General features: G+C 48.8%; 1 protein-coding gene across 1 annotated transcript in view; it reads left to right on the top strand.

Moving 5' to 3' along the window:
* Positions 1-4,423: 4,423 nt before the first annotated feature.
* The window catches only part of kaznb (kazrin, periplakin interacting protein b), a gene marked incomplete at both ends in the record, with an annotated part of 121,048 nt that continues 102,634 nt past the window's right edge, over positions 4,424-22,837 (top strand). Inside the window, one exon of the mRNA XM_080545553.1 lies at positions 4,424-4,573. Coding sequence (XP_080401679.1) covers positions 4,460-4,573 — 114 coding nt within the window. The remainder of the gene's footprint in view (positions 4,574-22,837) is intronic.

Here is a 22,837-nt window from a genome sequence, read left to right as displayed (position 1 = left end):
AACAACCTGTTTGTATGCAAACAGAGTGTCTGGAAGGACACTCCATTTTAGAAAGCGCTTTTTTTTTCCTGAATGCTTTTTCAGCATTTAGAAATTAAATCATGGTTATTTTCAAGGGAAAAATATCTTTCCTTGATAGCTAAACATAGCTAAAACATTGGGATTCCAACCGTTAGGAAGCTTCTAGAAGGCTTGAAGGTCACATCCTGGACCCTTAAAGCCAGGCAAAATGTGACACAGCCCAATGAAAAGGGCTACCTGTAGGCGAAATCATTTTCCAGTTTTTTACATGTGCTTAAACTACAGATTGTAAGCTTTCAAATGATGCATCATACATTGAAATCGGAAACAAATTGAAGACGACATGAGTATTTGAAAGTTGCTACACCGGAAATCACTAAGCACATAAAATCCCCATCAAAGATAATGAATCCCCATCAAACAACAAGAAACGAAGTCATTGTGTTATAGATTACACTTATTTAATGAACGTAAAACTGTTCGGAAAAATAACGAGTGGGTACTTCACATCTTCGAGTTGAATGTTAGCTAAAAAAACGAAAATCTGAAAAAAAAGAAAAAAAAAACTTTAAAGACGAATTTGACGTCTTTCTCATTTCCGAGAGGTGTCCAGAAACACCAGGAGCAGTCACAAATATGTATATATTCACTCTGGGCCCCCTAGTGGTAGAGGACTGGGGGGAGAGGGGGATGGGAGGAGACGGGAGGAGAGAGGAGGAGAATGGACGAGAGGAGAGGGGAGGAGAGGAGAGGGGAGGAGAAGGGAAGAGAGGAGAGGAGAGGAGAGGAGAAGGGAAGAGAGGAGAGGAGTGGAGAGGGGAGGAGGGAGGAGAGGAGAGGGGAGGAGAAGGGAAGAGAGGGGAGGAGAGGGGAAGAGAGGAGAGGGGAGGAGAAGGGAAGAGAGGAGAGGAGAGGGGAAGAGAGGGGAGGAGAAGGGAAGAGAGGAGAGGAGAGGGGAGGAGAGGGGAAGAGAGGAGAGGGGAGGAGAAGGGAAGAGAGGAGAGGGGAGGAGAGGGGAAGAGAGGAGAGGGGAGGAGAAGGGAGGAGGGGAAGAGATGGGAGGAGAGGAGAGGGGAGAGGGGAAGAGAGGAGAGGAGAGGAGAACTACACACAGTAGGTTTAGGGAGGGACAGCATTGGATCTTCCACTGTCCTCCTCCTGTCTGTCATTGGCTAGCGAGTCACTCATCTGTGGTTCTAGAACTGTGTGACGGATGTGTGACACATATCCGATACCGTAAACAAACAGAGATGGGGTATACAAGTGGTCCCATCTATCTACAGCTGGTGTATTATATTCCTATGGCTTTGAGACAAGTGGAAAGCTATTCATTTTCCACCTCAGATTCTGTACGCTGGCATGTTGAAGTGTGATTTTTATTGAATTGCTGTCAGAGAGAGCAAGGTTGGGTAAAAAACAACAACAACAACAACAACAAAAACACACACACACACACTTGGCTTCTCCATTGAACTGCCACCGTGTCACCTCTCAGTGACAGAACGCGTCGGAGGAGAAATTGAAAGTGGGGCTACACACAGCTGAAGGTGTGTCTGTTCTCGGCGTTTGACAGGAAGTCATTTTTCCAGCGGGCGGCATTCCATTACCCCGGCGTGTCCGCCCCGTCTTTGAGTCTCAGGTACCGCCTCGTAAATGTTGGAAATGAAATTAGAATCCATTCGTCAGCCCCGTGTCGTAAACATTTTATTTTTCCTCCCGCCTCTGATTTGATGCCGGCCCGGCCCGCATCGCCGGCAGGTTCTGTGCGCCTCGTAAATACGTCCCCCCTCTGCTCTTGTTTGCAGTTAGATAGAACACTTGGTGGGTGGGAACATAAATCTTGGATAGTTTTGGAGGAGGGACTGACCTTGGGTTGTCATGGCGGGTCCCTCCCTGGGTGACACGTGCCAGCTGTGACCTCCCAGCATGCCCTGTGGACATGGGAGTGACGGTGTGTGGATGTGGGTATTATGATGGGCTGGCTGGTTTAACCCTCTCCTCTCCTCCCTCCTCCCCTCTCCTCTCCTTCCATCTCTTCTCTTCCCTCCTCCTCCCCTCTCCTCTCCTTCCATCTCTTCTCTTCCCTCCTCCTCCCCTCTCCTCTCCTCTTCCCTTCTCCTCCCCTCTCCTCTCCTCTCTTCCTCTCTCCTCTCCTCTCCTCTCCTCTCTTCCTCTCTCCTCTCCTCTCTTCCTCCCTCCTCCCCTCTCCTCTCCTCTCCTCCCCTCCTCCCTCCTCCCCTCTCCTCTCCTCTCGTCCCTTCTCCTCCTCTCTCCTCCCGTCTCCTCCCATCCCCCTCTCCCCCCAGTCCTCTCCCCCCCTCCCCCCCCTCCTCCCCTCACCACAATCTGAGGCAATTCCCCCCCTCCATGCCTGCTGATCTGCCCTGTTCCGCAGCCTCTCACAAACCTAGCCTTCTCATCCAGCCCCGCCAGGCGGCTAACAGCTAGCCTGTTTGCTCTGTCGTCTGTAAAGTCCAAACCATCATTATCCAACATCCCTCCATCCCCATCAGTGTCCCCTGAGACCGCAGGCTTGGATCAGAGAGGTCACTGCAGCGTTTACTGTACTGCCAGGTGTCCATCCTTTCAGGATATTCGCTAGCTTCCATGTGCCACGTCCATACTGATGGAGGGACAAAGGTTAGCGTTAGCGTGATCGCCGGAGCGTTACGCGCTGTACAAATAAACCCATCGGATGTCGGGGTAGATGTGAGATGTGAGATGTGTGTGTGTGTGTGTGTGTGTGTGTGTGTCTGTGTGTCTGTGTGTGTCTGTAATGGGCTTACTCTAATGATGCCCCCCATAGGCTCAGCGAGGGGGATTATGGGAGGATGAGGCCAGTGGTGGGAGCAGGGATAAGGCCATAGGGGGACGGATTAGAGTCCAGCACTCTGGATGCAAATGGGGGAGACCTGCCAGAGGAGAGCGGGGGGGGTTATAGGGGGGAGAGAGGGGAGAGTCACAGGGGGGAGAGGGGGGAGTCACAGGGGTGAGACTTACATAGGGGAGACTTAGGGGGAGAGAGGGGAAGATTTAGAGAGGGGAGAGAGGGGGATATTTACAGAGGGGGGGGGGGGAGAGGGCAAGAGAGGAGGAGATTTTAGGAGGGAGAGATGGGAGAGAGGGGAGACTCACAGGGGGGAGAGGGGGGAGACACAGGGGGAGAGAGGGGGCTGCTGTAGCCTAGAGGTTAGAGAGGCCAGCTAGCAATCGGAAATGTCACTGGTTGGATCCCCGCCTCAGGAGGGAGCTGCATGTGAGCTGGTGACTGGAGGCACTTAACCCCTAATCTCTCTACGCGCTGACTAGGGCTGACCCTGGGCCAGGAGCACAACACACATCTCATACTCTGTGCAATGACAATCTAAAAAAAAAAAAACTACAGGGGGGGAGAGAGTGGAGACACAGCGGGAGAGACTTACAGGGGGGGAGAGACCTACAGAGAGGGGAGAGACCTACAGAGAGGGGAGACTTACAGGGGGGAGAGACCTGCAGAGAGGGGAGAGAGGGGAGACTTACAGGGGGGAGAGACCTGCAGAGAGGGGAGAGAGGGGAGACTTACAGGGGGGAGAGAGGGGAGACACAGCGGGAGAGACTTACAGGGGGGAGAGAGGGGAGAGACCTACAGAGAGGGGAGAGAGGGGAGACTTACAGGGGGGGATAGAGGGGAGAGACCTACAGAGAGGGGAGACTTACAGGGGGAGAGAGGGGAGACTTACAGGGGGGGAGAGAGGGGAGACTTAAAGGGGGGAGAGAGGGGAGACTTACAGGGGGGAGAGAGGGGAGAGAGTGGAGACACGGGGGAGAGAGGGGAGAGAGGGGAGACTTACAGGGGGGAGAGAGGGGAGAGAGTGGAGACACGGGGGGAGAGATTTACAGGAGGAAGAGGGGGGAGAGACTTAGCGGGAGAGAGGGGAGGGAGGGGAGACATAGCGGGAGAGGAGGGGAGGGAGGGGAGACATAGTGGGAGAGAGGGGAGGGAGGGGGAGAATTAGCGGGAGAGAGGGGAGGGAGGGGAGACTTAGCGGGAGAGAGGGGAGGGAGGGGAGACTTAGCGGGAGAGAGGGGAGGGAGGGGAGACTTAGCGGGAGAGAGGGGAGGGAGGGGAGAATTAGCGGGAGAGAGGGGAGACCAAAGCCAGACTGTAATCAGTTGAGCTGTCAGGTCTCCATGGCAATGCAGCATTCCTACAGTTGTGTTTGATTCAAAGAGTGAATAATGCATGAGTATGTGTGTGTGTGTGTGCGTGTGTGTTTGTGTGTGGGCGGGCGGACGTGCGAGCGAGCGTGTGTACATCTTTAACTCTCTCTGACCCTGTCTCCCACCCCCTTCTCCCCCCCCCCTCCCTTTCTCCCCCCTCCCTCTCCCCCCACCTCCCTCTCCCTCTCTCACAGCGGTGCAGTCTCTGAACAGTCTTAACGACCAGATCGCCCACTTCATGGTAACCCGGCCCGGGGCTCTGTCCCGCGAGGAGGAGGCCTTCCTGCCTGGAGAGAGGGACACACTGAGGACCTCCATGGCCCTGATGAGACACCTGCTCATGGACGCACAGGTACGACACGCCTCCCTCGCCATGCAGCTCCTCTCTGGACCGACTGCATCTCTCACACACTCACAATGTGTCTGAAATTCATACAAAAAAGCAGAGAGCACCATTTTTGTTAATGACAATCGTACAATCCGGATTGTGCGAAAAGCTACGAATGCGTGGTGGTTAGGCAGTATTCGGCGTCCATTTTTTGAGTGGTTAGAGTTAGGTGTGTGAATTACAACTTAAGTTTGTAGTCTAAACGTGTTCAATATTTACGATCAAAAGCCCTCCTGTGTGGGCAAAACTGACAACTCGCGAGCAGGGTTGCCAGATAGGATTGACAATTTCCAGCCTAACCACAGTCTAAAAACCACAAAAAACAGCCCAAAACCTATATTGTCAGAAAACCGCTAATTACAAGTGCCCATCTCCTGCCTCCTAAACTGTATGTCTGTTGCCAACGATGTTTGTAAAATAAAATACAAACCCTGCACACTGTATGTAGCTATTAGGGCGTGTGTTTTAACTTCACACTTTTTGTAACTTTCAGGCACTGACATTTTGATACCGCCTAAAATGCTATTTATCCAGCCCAACCGCCGACACAGTGTGATCATTGTGACGTGGAATGGAATGTAGCCAATCAAGAAGCCAGCTGACTGACGCGTCTTCTTCTTTTCGTTCTTCGGCACTTCATTTGCCCTGTCGCACATGGCTGCCTCCTACAGGTCAGTCAGGGTACTACTACCCTGATCACGCAAGATTTCTGGCTTGGGAGACGAGACTAGACTGTCGTAGGACAGATCATTATGTATGTGGTGTGCTGTATTGGGAATATCGGAGCCCACCACACACAATACGATCAAAACTGTTCAATCCATGTTTTTTTTATCTTCATGTGTGGGGGTCTCTCAGATAAAACATCTGTTAAGATTATTTAAAAAATCTTTATGTGTGTACCAGGCTTTAGATGCCAGTGAGATCCCGTTGTCGGAACAGAGGCGGAGGACGCGACAACAAACAAATCCCTTTGCGACAGAATCCCCCGTTAGAGACCGACAGAGAAGCACAGAGGTCTTTTCAGCTAGCAAGGCCAATATCGTCAGGGCTCATTCCGAGTATTATTGGACCTGTTTATCTCATTAAGAGAGTCTTCCATAACAGCTGATGTGGTATTTTCCTTTCATGTGAGCGAGTTGAGAAGGAAAGGGGCTGTGATCTGGTCAATGACTTCTGTGTTATCCTCTCTTTCTGGAATGCAGTAGGGGGGGCTCTCGGGAGGGGACGACGACTAATGTTGTGATGTGCAGTTAGATATTCGTGGCGATGTTCCTTCGTAGCGGCTAGCAGCTGTTTTGTGTGTGTTTTGATTCAGAGAAAGTCTCTTTGTACCCAACGTTCAAATAAGCATATCTTCTTCAACTATTTTCAGACACATCATTTGAAAGTTTACAATCTGCACTTTCATAATCTGGAGAAAAAAAACTCCAAAATGACCTTGCCCTACTTGTGGACTTTATCACCAGACCATGTCACATGTATTTGCGGCTATAAGCCGCTTTGGATAGCGAAATGCCCCCAAATTTAATGTAATGTAGGATATCATCTCTAATCTGGCAACCCACTTACTCCCCCCTCGTAGTCTAGGTGAAGGGAAGCGTCATGTGACGTGCAGACGCCAGTGGGTTGTTTCTCACTCTCTGACCTCAGAACAGTGGAGGCTAGTGGAGGCTAGTGGAGGTAGAAATCGGAGGACGGACTCATTTGAATGCATGGAACGCAATGAGGAAAGGTATCAAAAACGTGTGTGTGATACCATTCCTCATCCCCATTCCTCATCCCCATTCCTCATTCCATTCCATACCTTACAATGAGGCCGTCCTCCGATTTCTACCTCCGCCAGCCTCCCCTGCTTCAGGATGGATGGAAAGGAAACACTTGTTTGATGTCACAATGCGTTTTCTTTTAAGCGACATACCGATCTCCTTTCTTCATCAGAGGGGAATGTTAACGTAGACGACTTTCTACAGAACAAAGTATGTCCCCAAGACGACATAGTTCATAAAACAATCGCTGACGGTCTTCTCTTTGCCTCCTTGTCTCTTTTCATCATCATCTCATCATCCATCTTTACACTTTTGCCTTTTTCCCCCTTCCATCCATCTTCTTTCCTGTGAGATTACACACACACACACGCACACACATACACACACACACACACACACACACACACACACACACACACACACACACACGCAGCTCTCACAGACACACACACACACACAGCTCTCACAGACACACACACACACACACACACAGACACACACAGCTCTCACAGACACACACACACACACAGACACCCGCAGTAGTCTCCTCACAGGCGTGTGTGATGGATACACACTCAGCTCTCTCTCCGCTCTCCTGGAGATCTTCTCTGAGACACACTGTGTCATTGATTAAAGGGTGTCGATTAAAGTAATTCAGGAAGAGAGACCGTCTCCCATGCCTCAAGACCAAACGCATGCAAGCCGGAGTGAAAGATTGTTAGCCTGCAGTCCGTTTTTGCTGTGGCTCAAAAGTATAAAACACTGGAAAAAGTGATGGATGAGCAGGAACTCCTGCCATGAATGGGAGTTGCTTATTTGTCAGGAGAAGTTGGACTTAGACAACTTTGCAGCAGTTCAATGTTAGGTGAAGCATCCTGTAGCGATCAGGATGATACATGTGGTCCTCTATGGCTCTGTTGGTAGAGCACGGCACTAACAACACTTAGGTTGTGGCTTTGATTCCTACTGGGACCATAGTTACCGTAGGACCTACTGGGACCACATATGTGACAACAGTTGTGAAAAGCGGGAACAAGTCGGCAACCAATCAAATTGTTCAGACTTTCATTCTGAAAAATTTAAATACATTTCAACGTTGTTGAAATTCAATGAAACATTCGCTAGTCAAGCCTAAATATTGCAATGCAATGGATTTGGTGAGTAATCCCCACTACTACCTAGTTAACTATGCCCACTTGTTCCCGGTTTCACCAGCTGCTGTCACATACAGTATATACTGAAAAATGTATGCACTTACTGCAATGTAAGTCGCTTTGGATAAAAGTGTCAGCCAAATGGCATATATTATTAATGGTCTACCTGTTGGCCTGGCTGTGGTGTGTGTGTGTGTGTGTGTGTGTGTGTGTGTGTGTGTGTGTGTGTGTGTCACCCAGAGAGATACCCACTATCTCTGCTTTAGCTCTCTCTCCTCTCCTCCCATGGTGGGTGTTTCCCTGCCTGTCACCTTAATGCATAGGTTTCTGCACTGTCAGCAGGAGACACACACACACACACACACACACACACACACACACACACAGAGGGCAGAGGCATGAACACGCTGACTGGCAAGGGGCACATACTGCACTGTCAGCAGGAGACCCACACACACACACACACACACACCCTCCCATCTACTCACCCACCCACCCCCCCCCCCCCCCCCCCCCACACACACACACACACACACATACACACACAGGAGCCTCTCTGAAATGTTGTGTAGAGATGATCTACAGTGTAGAGATGCCCATGGTCATTACCAGCCAGATCACTGTGCACCGAGTGTTCTGTCCACAGACTCTCCACCTCCTTCAACCGCCAGAGGTGAGGCGGCAAGAGTATTTTTAGCCTCCCTACCTGCCTGCCGAGGAGCCGCCCCTGCATTCACCCAGGGTAGAGCTGGAGCACTCAGCTGGAGTATGTCATCAGTTCTCTCTCTCTCTCTCTTGCTCTATCTCTCTCTCTTGCTCTATCTTGAGCTGTCTCTTTTCCTCTCTTTCCCTCTCTCTCTTGGTCTCTTGCTTTCTCTCTCTCTCTCTCCCCCTCCTTTTCTCTCTCTCTCTCTTGGTCGCTTGCTCTCTCTCTCTCTCTCACCCTCTCCCCCCCTCCCTCTCCCTTTCTCTCTCCCTCTCTCTCCCTCCCTCTCTTCCTCTCTCTCCCTCCCCCTCCCTCTCTCCCTTTTCTCTCACCCTCCCTCTCTCCCCTCCCCTTCCCCTCCTCTCCCCCCCTCTCCCACCAAGCCCCCCCCCCCTGTCCCTCACAGTGGAGGAGGTAAGGGCGGAGCTGAAGAGGCTGCACCCTGGAAAGGCGGCGGGTCCTGATGGGGTGTGCTCGCGGCTGCTGAAGGTCTGTGCAGACCAACTGGCTGAGCCCCTCCAGAAGCTCTTCAACCTGAGTTTACAGTCAGGGACGGTGCCGGTTCTGTGGAAAACATCATGTCTCGTGCCAGTACCCAAAACTGGGCGCCCGGCCGAGCTCAACGACTACAGACCGGTTGCCCTCACTTCACATAGTATGAAGACACTGGAGCGGCTGTTTCTGAGACATCTGAGACCACAGACTGAACATGCACGTGATCCCCTGCAGTTCGGGTACCAGGAAAAAGTTGGTGTGGATGACGCTGTCCTCTACCTCCTCCATCGTGCTTACTCCTACCTGGATGAGCCGGGAAGTCAGGTGAGGATAATGTTCTTTGACTTTTCAAGTGCCTTTAACACCATCCAGCCTCTTCTACTCCGAGAGAAGCTCTCAGGTATGGGGGTTGATCCCTCCACTACATCCTGGATCATGGACTACCTCACTGGACGGCCACAGTCAGTCAGGCTGGGGAACTGTGTCTCGGACACAGTAGTGAGCAACACCGGGGCTCCGCAGGGAACTGTGCTGGCTCCCTTCCTGTTCACCCTGTACACATCAGACTTCAAACACAACTCTGAGTCCTGCCACGTACAGAAGTACTCTGACGATACAGCCATAGGGGCGTGCGTGACGGATGGACGGGAGGGGGAGTACAGGGATCTGATAGGAGCCTTCAGCGCCTGGAGCGAGAGGAATGGTCTGCTCCTCAACCAAACCAAGACCAAGGAGCTAGTTATAGACTTCCGTAGGTCTAAGCCACCTCGGTTGCCCATTAACATCCGGGGCGAGGATATCGAGGTGGTGAAGACCTACAAGTACCTGGGGGTGCATCTGGACGACAAACTGGACTGGTCCAACAACACAGAGGCACTTTATAAGAAGGGCCAGAGCAGGCTGTACTTCTTAAGAAGACTTAGGTCTTTTGAAGTGTGTGGAGAGATGCTGGCCATGTTTTACCAGTCTGTCATGGCCAGCATTCTCTTCTACGCTGCAGTCTGCTGGGGGGGAAACATCACCAAGAGGGATACCGGACGGCTGGACAAGCTCGTAAAAAAGGCGGGTTCAGTGGTGGGAAGGAGCCTGGACTCTCTGGGGACGGTGGTGGAGAGAAGGACTAGGAGTAAGCTGCTGTCCATCAGGGACAACCCCAACCACCCCCTCCATCATGTCCTCGCTGGGCAAACCAGCAGCCGCCGCAGAGGGCGGTTCATTACGATCCGCTCCCGGACGGAGCGATATAAAAAATCATTTATCCCGGCTGCACTAAGACTGTTCAATGGCAACTAAAGTAGCAGTCGGGGTCAAGGCTCCTGAATCTGTATTTATTATTTATTTTAATCACCATCATCACTTTTTTAGTATTTTAATATAAATAACTATAGCCATCCTTTTAATCCACTTTTATATCAGATCTCACTGTTTTTTATATACTGTACATGGCTGGCCCAGTGTTGTTGTCTGTCCTTTATGTTGTGTTGTGTTGTTATGTGTGGTTTTTAGTGGAGTGGCGCGGCAAAATGAATTTCCCCACGGGGATAAATAAAGTATTTATCTATCTATCTATCTATCTATCTCTCTCTCTCCCTCTCCCTCCCCCTCTCTGTCCTGGTTTGCTGTGGATCAGGTTCAGGCTGAACCTGAGTTCAGGTATCTGACAGTCCTTCGGCAGCAGACCCGACCCACAGATGACCTCTTCTGCCTAATTGGGTTGTTGGCATGCCAGCCTGTTCTGTTGGGCACCCCGCGGAAGCGTTGTGTGTGTGTGTGTGTGTGTGTGTGGGGGGGAGGGGGTAGGGCGGGGGCGTACCCCACAGTTCTAACCCCACAGCCATCCTGTCTGTTTTGACACCCTCCCCTGCTGTCTCTACCCACAGCCCAGGCCAGCCCTGCCTCTGTCTCTGCCTCTGCCTCTGCCTCTGCCCCTGCCCAGGCCCCCTCACCCGTCCTTGTTGTGGGTCAGTAGCTTAGCACCGCTAATTGGTGGTTCTACCTGTGGAGGAGTGCAATCAGCAGATAGTAGTCGACCGCACTTATTATAGATGTCATAACAGAAGGAAGAGTGGTTTGTTGATGGTGTTTGTGTACAAGGGGGGGGGGGCTAGCTGGTGGTCATCCCATTTCTACCTTCACCAGCCCCCCGCCATTATGCACTGTTGTGATAGAGTTTGAGGGGGAAAAATCGCGTTCCTCATTCCGTTCCATGCATTACAATGATGCCCTTTCCTCCGATTTCTACCTCCACCAGCCTCCACCTGGTTTCTCAGTCTTGTTTGAGGATCGTTCTTCTCATGTATGTTCAAGCCGTCGGTTCGTGTGTTCTTGACCTTGGGTGGAACAGCGGAAAGCGTCGTTAATCGTGATTTAATAATGTCGTGTTTGGAATATTTCGCGAATAAATAAGTGCTGTAAAAGGGTTATGTAATCGGAGATAGAAACGTTAACTGATAAGTTTATTGTTAATAGATCCAGAAAAGTCCACTAAAAGGCAGAAAATTAATTTTGAAGGGATTTAAATGGCTTCTCTTTGAATGCTGTCCCGGAGTTGATTGCCTCATTTGTCTTTGGCACAGATGAATTATTTATGCTCGCTGTGGCGGGGTGACTAATCAAATGCATTTCTGTGGGTGTGGAGACTGTGAATTGATGTAGCGGAACATAACATTGCATTACTTTAGTGGAGGAGTCAGTGGGGGTGCTCTGATGATGGCAGACATCATGATGCAGAAAAAAGCAAGCTTGAAAAACGGTGCAATACAATCATTCAAAGGTGAAGGTCTACTTATCACTGGCGTATTTAGTATGGACAAAACAAATACAGCGCATTCCTAACCTTAGTTCCAGCCCTAACCTTAGTTGCAGCCCTAACCTTATCACCAACCCCAACCCTAGCTCCAGTCCTAACCCTAGCTCCAGCCCTAACCCTAGCTCCAGTCCTAACCCTAGCTCCAGCCCTAACCCTAGCTCCAGCCCTAACCCTAGCTCCAGTCCTAACCCTAGCTCCAGCCCTAACCCTAGCTCCAGGCCTAACCCTAGCTCCAGCCCTAACCCTAGCTCCAGTCCTAACCCTAGCTCCAGTCCTAACCCTAGCTCCAGTCCTAACCCTAGCTCCAGCCCTAACCCTAGCTCCAGGCCTAACCCTAGCTCCAGCCCTAACCCTAGCTCCAGTCCTAACCCTAGCTCCAGTCCTAACCCTAGCTCCAGGCCTAACCCTAGCTCCAGCCCTAACCCTAACCCTAGCTCCAGCCCTAACCCCAGCTCCAGCCCTAACCCTAGCTCCAGCCGTAATCCCAGCTCCAGTCCCCACCAGCCCTAACCCTGCCACAACACAGCTCAGTCTGTCAGGGGTCTGACATGGCCATGCTGTACAAACAGCAGAGCTTTGGTTGTGTGTTAGCTAAAGGCTTTGGGAGCCCTCCTAGAGAATAACACAGCCCCTGATTAACTGTGTGTTAGAGAGGAGAGGAGGAAGTGATTACAGTATTGATCTGGGGGAGTGGGGTGTGTGTGTGGGGGTCGGGAAGGGTGTGTATATGTGTGTGTGTGTGTGTGTGTATGTGTGGGGGGGGGCACATCCTCCGTCTCCCTTTCTCTTCCCCTCCACAGATGTCTAGGGCCAGGGCCTATCTAGGCCGTTAGACTTGTGTACAGTAGCTATCACCCACACACCAACACAGCCCATTACCAGCCAGCTAGCTTGCCTGCAATCAGATTATGAACAAAACACACCAAATCCTATGGTTTAACTTTTTTTTTACGATGCATTAAAATGCATTAGAAACATGATGTCCTCCCATTTATAAAAGAGACATTTTTTCGCGGGGGGGTTTGGCGTATCTGTGATGAGATGTGGGGATTAATTAATACGAGAGTTAAGTGAGTTATTTTATTACAGCGACAAAGTATAGCTTAATACAGGAGCTGGCCGGTGCAGTGCCAACATGCTCCATTCAATTACAGAGCGTTGGCACAGGAACCTTTTTAATTAATTATTGACCAATCAAGGATTAAAGGAGGGATATGAGCCAAGCCAAGGGCAGCAGAAGAAGATGAATAGGTAGAGAGGCTGGGTTATTGATCCAGCGGGGTTTGGGTTACATCCCTCAGGCCCCCGTGCAGTTCCTAGAGGGAGGCTGGGTCTGAGAGTGATCAGGCCCCCTCCATTTAATGATCTAATAAAACTTCACACGCACAAAAAAAAGACCCGGGCGAAGGAGGAGAAAAGTGTAGATTTGCCTCTTCGTCTCTGCTAAGCTACTTGAAAATCGATTCATAACTCCCAGCGTATATATTCTCATTACTTTTATTCGGCTACTTATGGAGCTGAATCTCAGGCCTTGGGAGGTTGGCAGTGTTAGATGAGATTTGACTGCATTTTAGTTTCAAAAGCGTTTTTTTTTTTTCCGACAGTTCAGCACTATTCTATTGCCGAGGTTTAAGGAAATGAAATGACTCTGTTTTTCCGTCGGAGGGAACTGTAGCTCCTCTCCGTCTCATATCTCCTCCAGTGTCTCTCATCATGTGAATGGACCACAGTTCATTTTTCTATTTTGATTTTAGTGATTGTCTCGTCCTTTTCTCAGCCTCCCAGTTTCACCGTATGGAGATGTGAGATGATCACAGACCCAATGTCTATACTGCATTCCAGATCCAGAATGGGTAACCGTGGTTACTCTTCAAACAGGAGAGGAGAGCAGAGGAGAGGACAGGAGAGGAGGAGAGGAGACAAGAGAGGAGAGGAGAGCAGACAAGAGAGGAGAGGAGAGGAGAGGAGAGCAGACAAGAGAGGAGAGGAGAGGAGAGGAGAAGAGAGAAGAGAGGAGAGGAGAAGAGAAGAGAGCAGACAAGAGAGGAGAGGAGAGGAGAGGAGAAGAGAGAGGAGAGGAGAGGAGAGGAGAGCAGACAAGAGAGGAGAGGAGAGGAGAGGAGAAGAGAGAAGAGAGGAGAGGAGAAGAGAGGAGAGCAGACAAGAGAGGAGAGGAGAGGAGAGGAGAAGAGAGAGGAGAGGAGAGGAGAGCAGACAAGAGAGGAGAGGAGAGGAGTTATGAGACTTTAGACGGTGTGATCTAAGTGAGATGATCACAAACCCAACGTCTACTGCGTTCCAGATCCAGACTGGGTAACCGTGGATACTCTTCAAACAGGCCATTTGTTTTGTGCAGCAACTTGTGATAGAGGCTCCCTGCCTGTGTGCAACAATACGAAAATTGAGTGGACTGTGGACTTCAAAGAACTGAGCTTGTTATTAATTTCCCAGAAACGGTGCAGTCTAAGCTGATAAGCTCTTCCCACTAGAAAACCGACATGTCAAACCAACCAGCTACATTTCTTAGAAGAAAAAAACCATCAGTTTCATTGTTGTTCAAAACTAGCGTTCCTGGGCGTCAAGCTAAAACAACAAAACCTACGACTTGGATCTGGCAGTCATCTCAGAAGACCACACCAGGGGAGGCTGGTGGAGGAAGAAATCGGAGGACGGGCTCATTGTGATGCCTGGATTGGAATGAAGAACGGTATTAAACACATGTGTGTGTTTGACACCGTTCCTGATTCCGTTCCATGCATTAAAATGAGCCCGTCCTCCGATTTCTACCTCCACCAGTGTTACGGATGGGGTTGCTGTTCCATGGGCAAACCCTAGGTGTCTCCCTCTGACCGATCACTGTGCCACTTCATCCTCTCACTCACATTCTCACTCACCCTCTCATTCACTCACTCACCCTCTCACCTTCTCACTCACCCTCTCCTTCTCACTCACCCTCTCACCTTCTCACTCACCCTCTCATCCTCTCACTCACCCTCTCACCTTCTCACTCACCCTCTCATTCACTCACTCACCCTCTCATTCACTCACTCACCCTCTCACCTTCTCATTCACCCTCTCATTCACTCACTCACCCTCTCACCTTCTCACTCACCCTCTCATTCACTCACTCACTCTCTCACCTTCTCACTCACCCTCTCATTCACTCACTCACCCTCTCACCTTCTCACTCACCCTCTCACCTTCTCACTCACCCTCTCACCTTCTCACTCACCCTCTCATTCACTCACTCACCCTCTCACCTTCTCACTCACCCTCTCATTCACTCACTCACCCTCTCACCTTCTCACTCACCCTCTCATTCACTCACTCACCCTCTCACCTTCTCACTCACCCTCTCACCTTCTCACTCACCCTCTCACCTTCTCACTCATCCTCTCATTCACTCACTCACCCTCTCATTCACTCACTCACCCTCTCACCTTCTCACTCACCCTCTCACTCACTCACCCTCTCACCTTCTCACTCACCCTCTCATTCACTCACTCACCCTCTCACCTTCTCACTCACCCTCTCACCTTCTCACTCACCCTCTCACTCACTCACCCTCTCACCTTCTCACTCACCCTCTCATTCACTCACTCACCCTCTCATTCACTCACTCACCCTCTCATTCACTCACTCACCCTCTCACCTTCTCACTCATCCTCTCATTCACTCACTCACCCTCTCATTCACTCACTCACCCTCTCATCCTCTCATTCACCCTCTCACCTTCTCACTCACCCTCTCACCTTCTCACTCACCCTCTCACCTTCTCACTCACCCTCTCATTCACTCACTCACCCTCTCATTCACTCACTCACCCTCTCACCTTCTCACTCACCCTCTCATTCACTCACTCACCCTCTCATTCACTCACTCACCCTCTCACCTTCTCACTCACCCTCTCATTCACTCACTCACCCTCTCACCTTCTCACTCACCCCCGTTATTGTAAATCATGTATTGCAAGGAGATTTTGTGCTCTGTATCTCAAGTGAGGATTTGAACTCGTTGTGAACATCTTTCTCTGTCCCTAATACAGTACAGTATATCAATGGCACATTTCTACGGCCATTTAGCTGCAGTTTGGTAAAAGAGATTAGCAGATAGGCATACCTGTCTGCGTTAAATACAAGATCAGACTTTACACACGGACAGAGAGCTAGATATCTGTAGGAGTGCCATACACACACACACACACAGGCCTGCACAGTATTTTTTATAGTTTTTTATCCAAAGCGATTTACAATTAGAGATTACAGGGACAGTCTCCCTGGAGTAACTAAGGGCTAAGTGCTTTACTCAAGGGCGTACTAGTGGTGGTGTTCCCAGGTGGGATTTGAACTCATGACCTTCTGATCACCCGTCAAACTCACTATCCACTAGGCCACCACCACTATCACTATGCACCCATCCAACTCAATACCTTACACACCCACCTCACTACCGAGGTATAGGTATAGAACAGCACAGTATATTGACCTTTCAGGGCAGAAACCACCACAATCCATCACTAAATAAATGCTTCAATCATCTTAAAAAATAAATTAAAAAAAGCATTTGTGATTTAACCGTAATAAGCAATAACGCCCTCAAAGAGGTGATTCATCATCAATATTGTCACTTGGCAAGAGAGTTGATGGCACTCCCCTGTGCGCCCTGCATACCAACTCCACGTGGTGATTATTATTGACGATAAACCATGTATTCTCTGGTATTAATGCTTAAATATAATACAGTACATATACTGGAGATACCCTTTTAATCTGTTCAAAGGCATTTAGTACAGATATATTGTACAGATATATGACTGCCAATGACCCCTGGCCAGAGCAGAGATATATTGTTTTGCTATGACTGAAAGTTAGATGATTTACTTCCTTACTCATTGGCCAGTATTTGGTTGTAAGTGGCTTTGGATAAAGGCGTCTGCTAAATGCCCAAAATGTAAATATATATTAGTGACTCTACACACTGCCCACAACCTCCGTGACCGATGAATCCTCTTGCACTCAAATCGTAGAATCTAATCTCTATATCAAACATGGTACATATTGCTTTGCATTGAGGTGGTGTTTGCTCAGAGAATCAAACCTTGGCTGTGGGTTAGGATCTGAGATGGAGTGATAATGACGTCCCTCTGAGGTAAATGCCACTTGTCAGATAATGGGGCTTCACCACCCAAAGCCTTCCTCAAAGCTATCTGTTGACACAGTCCAGGGGGGAGTTTAGCCAGACGCCTTCGCTTGTGTGCATGTTTCCACAGAAACTCAAAGTGCTGCCCCTGAAAGTTGCCCCCCCCCCCCCATCGCTACACTCAGCTCCTTCTGCAGATCAAAGGTGTTCCTCTCAAATTCAGAGAATTTTTTAAGTATTTTTTTTGGGGCAGTCCCACTCATATTTTTCATTTTTATTGACAGATACAGTAGAGATTTTAGACAGGAAGGATGGGTGAGAGAGAGAGGAGGGATGACATGCAGGATATGTCCCCAGCCGGAATCGAACCGGGGACCCGCTACGCCCCACCTAAGCACCCCAATTTCAGAGAGTTTTGATGATATGAAAAGTCTCAGCAGGCCCGGACCCCAGCGTGGCAGGGAGAGTGTTTGTGCTGTTTAGGGGAGACGTGTTTAGGGGAGACGTGTTTAGGGGAGACGTGTTTAGGGGAGACGTGTTTAGGGGAGACGTGTTGCGTCCTGTTCATGTCTGGCTGGAGGCAGTATAAAAGCCTCGCTCTCAAATGGGACGGACAGCCCTGAGTTAGGCTTGTTGTGACTCAGAGGCATTACATCAGCCACTGAAACACACACACACATACATACACACACACACACACACACATACACACACACACATACATACACACAGACACACACACACACACACATACATACACACAGCTCTCACATACAACACAGACACACACACACACCTCACATGCAGCATACACACACACACACACACACACACACATCTCACATACAACACACACACACACCTCACATGCAGCATACACACACACACACACACACACACACACACATCTCACACACACACACACACACACACACACACACATACACACACATCTCACATACAACACACACACACACACACATCTCACATACAACACACACACACACACACACACACACACACACACACACACACACACATTTCACATACAACACACACGTATACACACAAACCCTGGCAGGTGGAGGCCTCAGGGTAGGGGACACTTGTGGACATCTGTTCTAGGTTGCCCAGTTTGGACAGATCCACAAACAAAACCATTAGTTCGTTATGGAGCATCTATCACATCTCTCACACAGCCAGATTCCTTCTGGTGCTGCTGCCTTGGTTTCAGAGGCCTGCAGCTTCAATTATTTAGACTGTAAGAAAACATTAGCACACAGCTCACATACATTTCACGCACATCTCACACACGCACGCACGCACCACACACACAGCGCACGTACAACACTCACAGCTCACCTGCAACACACACACACACACACACACACACACACATATCACCTCCATCCTCTTACATGTTACAACATGAGGAATATGTTAACCCACTCACTCACTGAAAGTCCAATTCTAGAATCAAGAGAGCCAGGCTGGAGAGAGGGGAATTAGAGCCGGGATCCTTGTTATCAAAGCTGTGGAGTTCCCCCCCCTTCCCCCTTGACCTGACTCTGAGATTTAAATGCCTCCGTCCTGACAATCCCCAGCTTGTAGAGAGGTGGTGGGGGTTTAATGACTTTCCCCCGTCTATCTGATTCCCTGCCAGAAGCAATCAGTATGAGGCCAGGCCCGTTTAGCCCCAAGGCCGGACGCTCGTTCTGAAGGCACATATTTGAGGGGGAAATGACGCTAGGCTAGGACGGCTGGGGACCGCACTGATAACAGAGGGGCTTTGGTAACCGGTTTAAACAGGAGTGTTTACTTTACCTGGCCCAGACACTAGGCACCTTGCTCGGTGACACAGAGCGAGTGCGAAGGCGTGGAAGAATGGATGGTTCCGTACCGTTTTATATTTTTTCGAAGAAAAGGTGAAAAATTATACAGCGGGCTGCTGTACTTCTTCACTTCTTGAACTGGTGCTAGCATAACAATTGCGTTTTTTGTTTTTTTTCAGTTGTGTATTAGGAGTATCTAGAGCTTCTTTTTGTTTTTTACTTGTTGGTGGTGGTTGGTGGTTCTCGCTATTTCTGCCCTAGTTTGTGTTGTAATTTGATGGCATCTTACTGGGATTGCGTGGCATATCCCACACAGCTGTAATCTGATGTAATCTCGGGGTAATGTAATTAAACAGAGAGGTTGTAATCTGTCTGTAATCCTTCCTGCGGAAGCAGACCAGACAGGTGATTGGCTCATCCTGAACTGTAACGGTGTCAGTCAGTAGGACCCACATAAACAAACACCTTCCGTACCACAGAGCTCATGATGGGATCACAGGGGAGGCCGGTGGAGGTAGAAAACAGAAGACGGGGCTCATTGCAATGCAATGAGGAATAATGCAGAATGAGGAATGGAATCAAATACACGCGTTGTGATACCATTCCTTATTCCGTTCCATGCATTACAATGAGCCCGTCCTCTGATTTCTGCCTCCCCTGTGCCACACACTATAGTTGTCATAGTATCTGTTACTAAGGTGGGTCTGAGACAAAGAGAGGAGGATCCCAGTGTTCCTAGGGAACAGGCGCCACCAGCAGACCGCCACAAAACCCAAACGCAGCATCAATCACATTAAGTGAACCAGCAAATGCAGACACACAGGAATTTGATTGTGGACCTCAAAATTGCGTCTTGGATTTTTTTAAATATCCTTTTTCTTTTTTTAATATACATAGATATGCTGTATAGATATATATTCTCTGGAATGTGATTTATTTATTTTGGGGAATAACATTCCATGCTGTAAGAAGCTCTGCAATATCCGTAATCCTGATTCAGTTGTCATGGTATCGCTGTTGAATCCCAGAGATCTCTGTGGTGTTTCTGTGGTTTCTTTTTTTTATTCAACTTTGTATGAGGACCAGGACTTAGGATGAGACATTGTATGAGGACCAGGACTTAGGATGAGAGGAGTACTGAAATAACTTGCACTGTGGCATTTCAAAAAACGTGTTTAAACTTTAATTTAGAATATCCTTTGACTACTTTCTGTCCCCCTCTAACAACTAGTCTAACAACCCACCCACGCACGCACACACGTACACACTGTTGTGATAAAGTATTCAAACCTGCCCAAGGTATCCTGGCCTCTCTCCTTTCCCTAGGTGTGAATAACATGCTCTAGTATGCAGCGCATGGGAAATAATAATGGAAAGCAAGGCAAGCATAACTAGCTCAGGGGACAACTTTTCTCTCCTGAGTGTGTAAGGGCGCACACAGTAGATTGCCCATTTCAGACATGGCTCATTTGAATTCGTTCCACCACCGTGTTCTGCCATCAGGGTATACTCTCGTGACGGTATACATTAACCCTGTTGAGCCCCGAGGGAAAGACACATGTTTTTCACTCAATTTGCCATTTCGTTCACATGTTAATGCTCACTTGCTGCACTCCATTGAGACTCAAGCCTTGTCCATGTTATATGCATGAGGACAGCTAATGGTAGGCCACTGCTAGTTGACCTAGAGATGAATACAGAAAGCACACAGTTGAATTTCTCACAAATTGGAATGGAAATGTCTGTCACACAGAGAGGCACATAATGAGAATCCAATTTCTTTGTCATGTTAAAAGATATCTGGTGGGTTTGATTGTGGCTATGCCTACAGTACTGTGGCTACAGTACAAAATACGCTGTTTTCCCAACCTTAAGTCTGGCTAGTATTCAGGAGCATGACAGCTCCCTCTGCTCCCTCAGCCTCTCTCTCTCTCTCTCTGGGTACTCTTTAAGTCATTTCACGGTTCACTGGCTGGCTGACCCCCCCCCGCTGATGGGTTCATCTTAGAGACCAAATCAAACTTTTCGGTTTCACTTCTGGACACAACAATGAAACTGTCCAAGATAATTGTCTACCCGACAGTTACGGATGATCTAAAGTCGTTGTCCGGTGAAACTTGACTGCATTGTTGAATAAGTAATATATTCTTAAAGTTTCTAAAGCAATATACTGTATACTGTTTGGAAAAAAAGCTGCTGCTTTGGAGCTTTGAAGGGTTCTTCATTTCTCCCTGTGGGGGGACCTATTTTTTGGGGGGGATTCCATTTACGCCATAGATTGAAGACCCATCTCTTCAGGCTACTACTACTATCTTAACTGTCCCTCCTAAAGACCTCTTCATCCCCACTACCCTCTGTACAGTTTCTCTACTGTAAAGAAATGGATCAAATAAAAACGAATTCTTCCTTCTTCTAGCATTGTGACTGCCAATGGCCCCTTGATCCTAGCATCGATTTTTCTTTTTCTTTTGATGGCTGATGGCTGATGGATAGATGATTCACTTACTTAGACAGATGTATTTGTTTGAAGTCACTTTGGATAAAGGCATCTGCTAAATTGCCAAAAATGCAAAATGTGAAAGTGAAAACTTGCTGACAACGCTTTTGCCAGCTAATATATCCCGTCAAATAATACAGAATCTAACACAGCTCTTAATTCCCTGGGGCACTCTTAGTGTCTCCTGAATCCTATTTCTTCAGGGAACAGATGGCGCTTTAATGAACTTCTCATGGTGTTTTAATGAAGCCGTTGTCCTCTTGTCTCTTAAACCGCCAGTGTGGTACACCACTTGAGATATGATGATAAAGGATCTACTGTAACTGGGAGACAAGCGTCCGCTCAACAATTTGTGACGTTAGAATTATAAGGTTCTATCTCCATTTTTGTCAAAATTGATTTTTTACATAATCTGATCCATTAGGTGTTTATTAATGCCTGTGTACAAAGGTTCCATCTCACAAAACATAATGGAATGTAAAAACTTTGACGGTCAATATCTCTGAACTACCCTAGACGGAGATAGAACCTTATAATTCTAAACTCACGAATTACATACAACTGTACATGATGTTCTCTTCCTCCTATGAGTATGAGCCTCGTCGAAGAAAACAAAAAATGAATAAAATGTTTTCAACTTCGATCCGACAAGAATGTTGAAGGTCAAGGTGGTGAATCAGTAATGTTAGGGTTTGTGTTCCCAAGAATGTTTCCTTGGCCGTGCATCTGGGATTAACAGTGATCAGAACCAGACGCAGGACAGTGGAGGCTGGCGGAGGTAGAAATCGGAGGACGGGCTCATTGACCACGCATGGAATGGAATGAGGAACGGTATGAAAATACCATTCCTCATTCCAGTCCATGCATTACAATGAGCCTGTCCTCTGATTTTAACCTCCGCCAGCCTCCACTGATGCAGAATCATGTCTTAGGTTGAGTCTTGGAGAGAAGTTCATTTTGATGTGGGCATGTTGTTGCTGGGTCATTATCCTCCCTTCGTCTGCAGTGTGTTCAGTTCTTCTCTAGAAATAGCAAAATGATACAATATGAAGACATAGAAAATGCAATGGTATTCTATAATCAACATGTAGTATAATTATGCAGTTATTAGGCTGGGCTAGACTGGACTGGGTGGGTCTAGGCTGTGCTGGGCTGAGCTGAGCTGGTCTGGTCTGGTCTGGTCTGGTCTGGTCTGGTCTGGTCTGGTCTGGTTTGATCTGGTCTGGTCTGGTCTGGTCTGGTCTGGTTTAATCTGGTCTGGTCTGGTCTGGTCTGGTCTGGTCTGATCTGGTCTGGTTTGATCTGGTCTGGTCTGGTCTGATCTGGTCTGGTCTGGTCCTGGTCTGGTCCTTGTCCTGGTCTGGTCTAGGCTGGTCTGGTCTGGGCTGGTCTGGGCTGGTCTGGTCTCGTCTGAGCTGGTCTGGTCTGGTCTGGTCTGGTCTGTAGGATGTGACGTCCAGGCTTTGTTTGTGTGAAGTGGAGATGCATCACCTCAGGTGGAGTGTGTTCCTTCCCTGCTGGTGTATGCACCATTGAGGAGGTCTCTGCTGTATGGTAGAGATGTTCTCTCATTCCTCTGTGGTTTGTGTTCGTACACATGGACGGTCCTAAGGGGAAAGGCTGAACGGAAGAGCCGTTCATCTGTCAAAGACGTCAGTAATGACGGATGATGTTCATGTCTTGCGGGACGGCAGCAGGTGGACTCCATGCAGAGTGTCGTTCCTACGGTGCTGTTAGTCTGCCGTGATAAACACACACTCTCTCATGTGTCTGTCAGTCTGACTGTCTGTCCGTCTGTCCGTCTGTCCGTCTGACTGTCTGTCTGTC

Source organism: Nansenia antarctica (assembly GCF_963989245.1).
Source record: "Nansenia antarctica genome assembly, chromosome: 15".
In the NCBI taxonomy this organism is placed as follows: domain Eukaryota; kingdom Metazoa; phylum Chordata; class Actinopteri; order Argentiniformes; family Microstomatidae; genus Nansenia; species Nansenia antarctica.
This window is presented reverse-complemented; position numbering and strand designations above follow the sequence as displayed.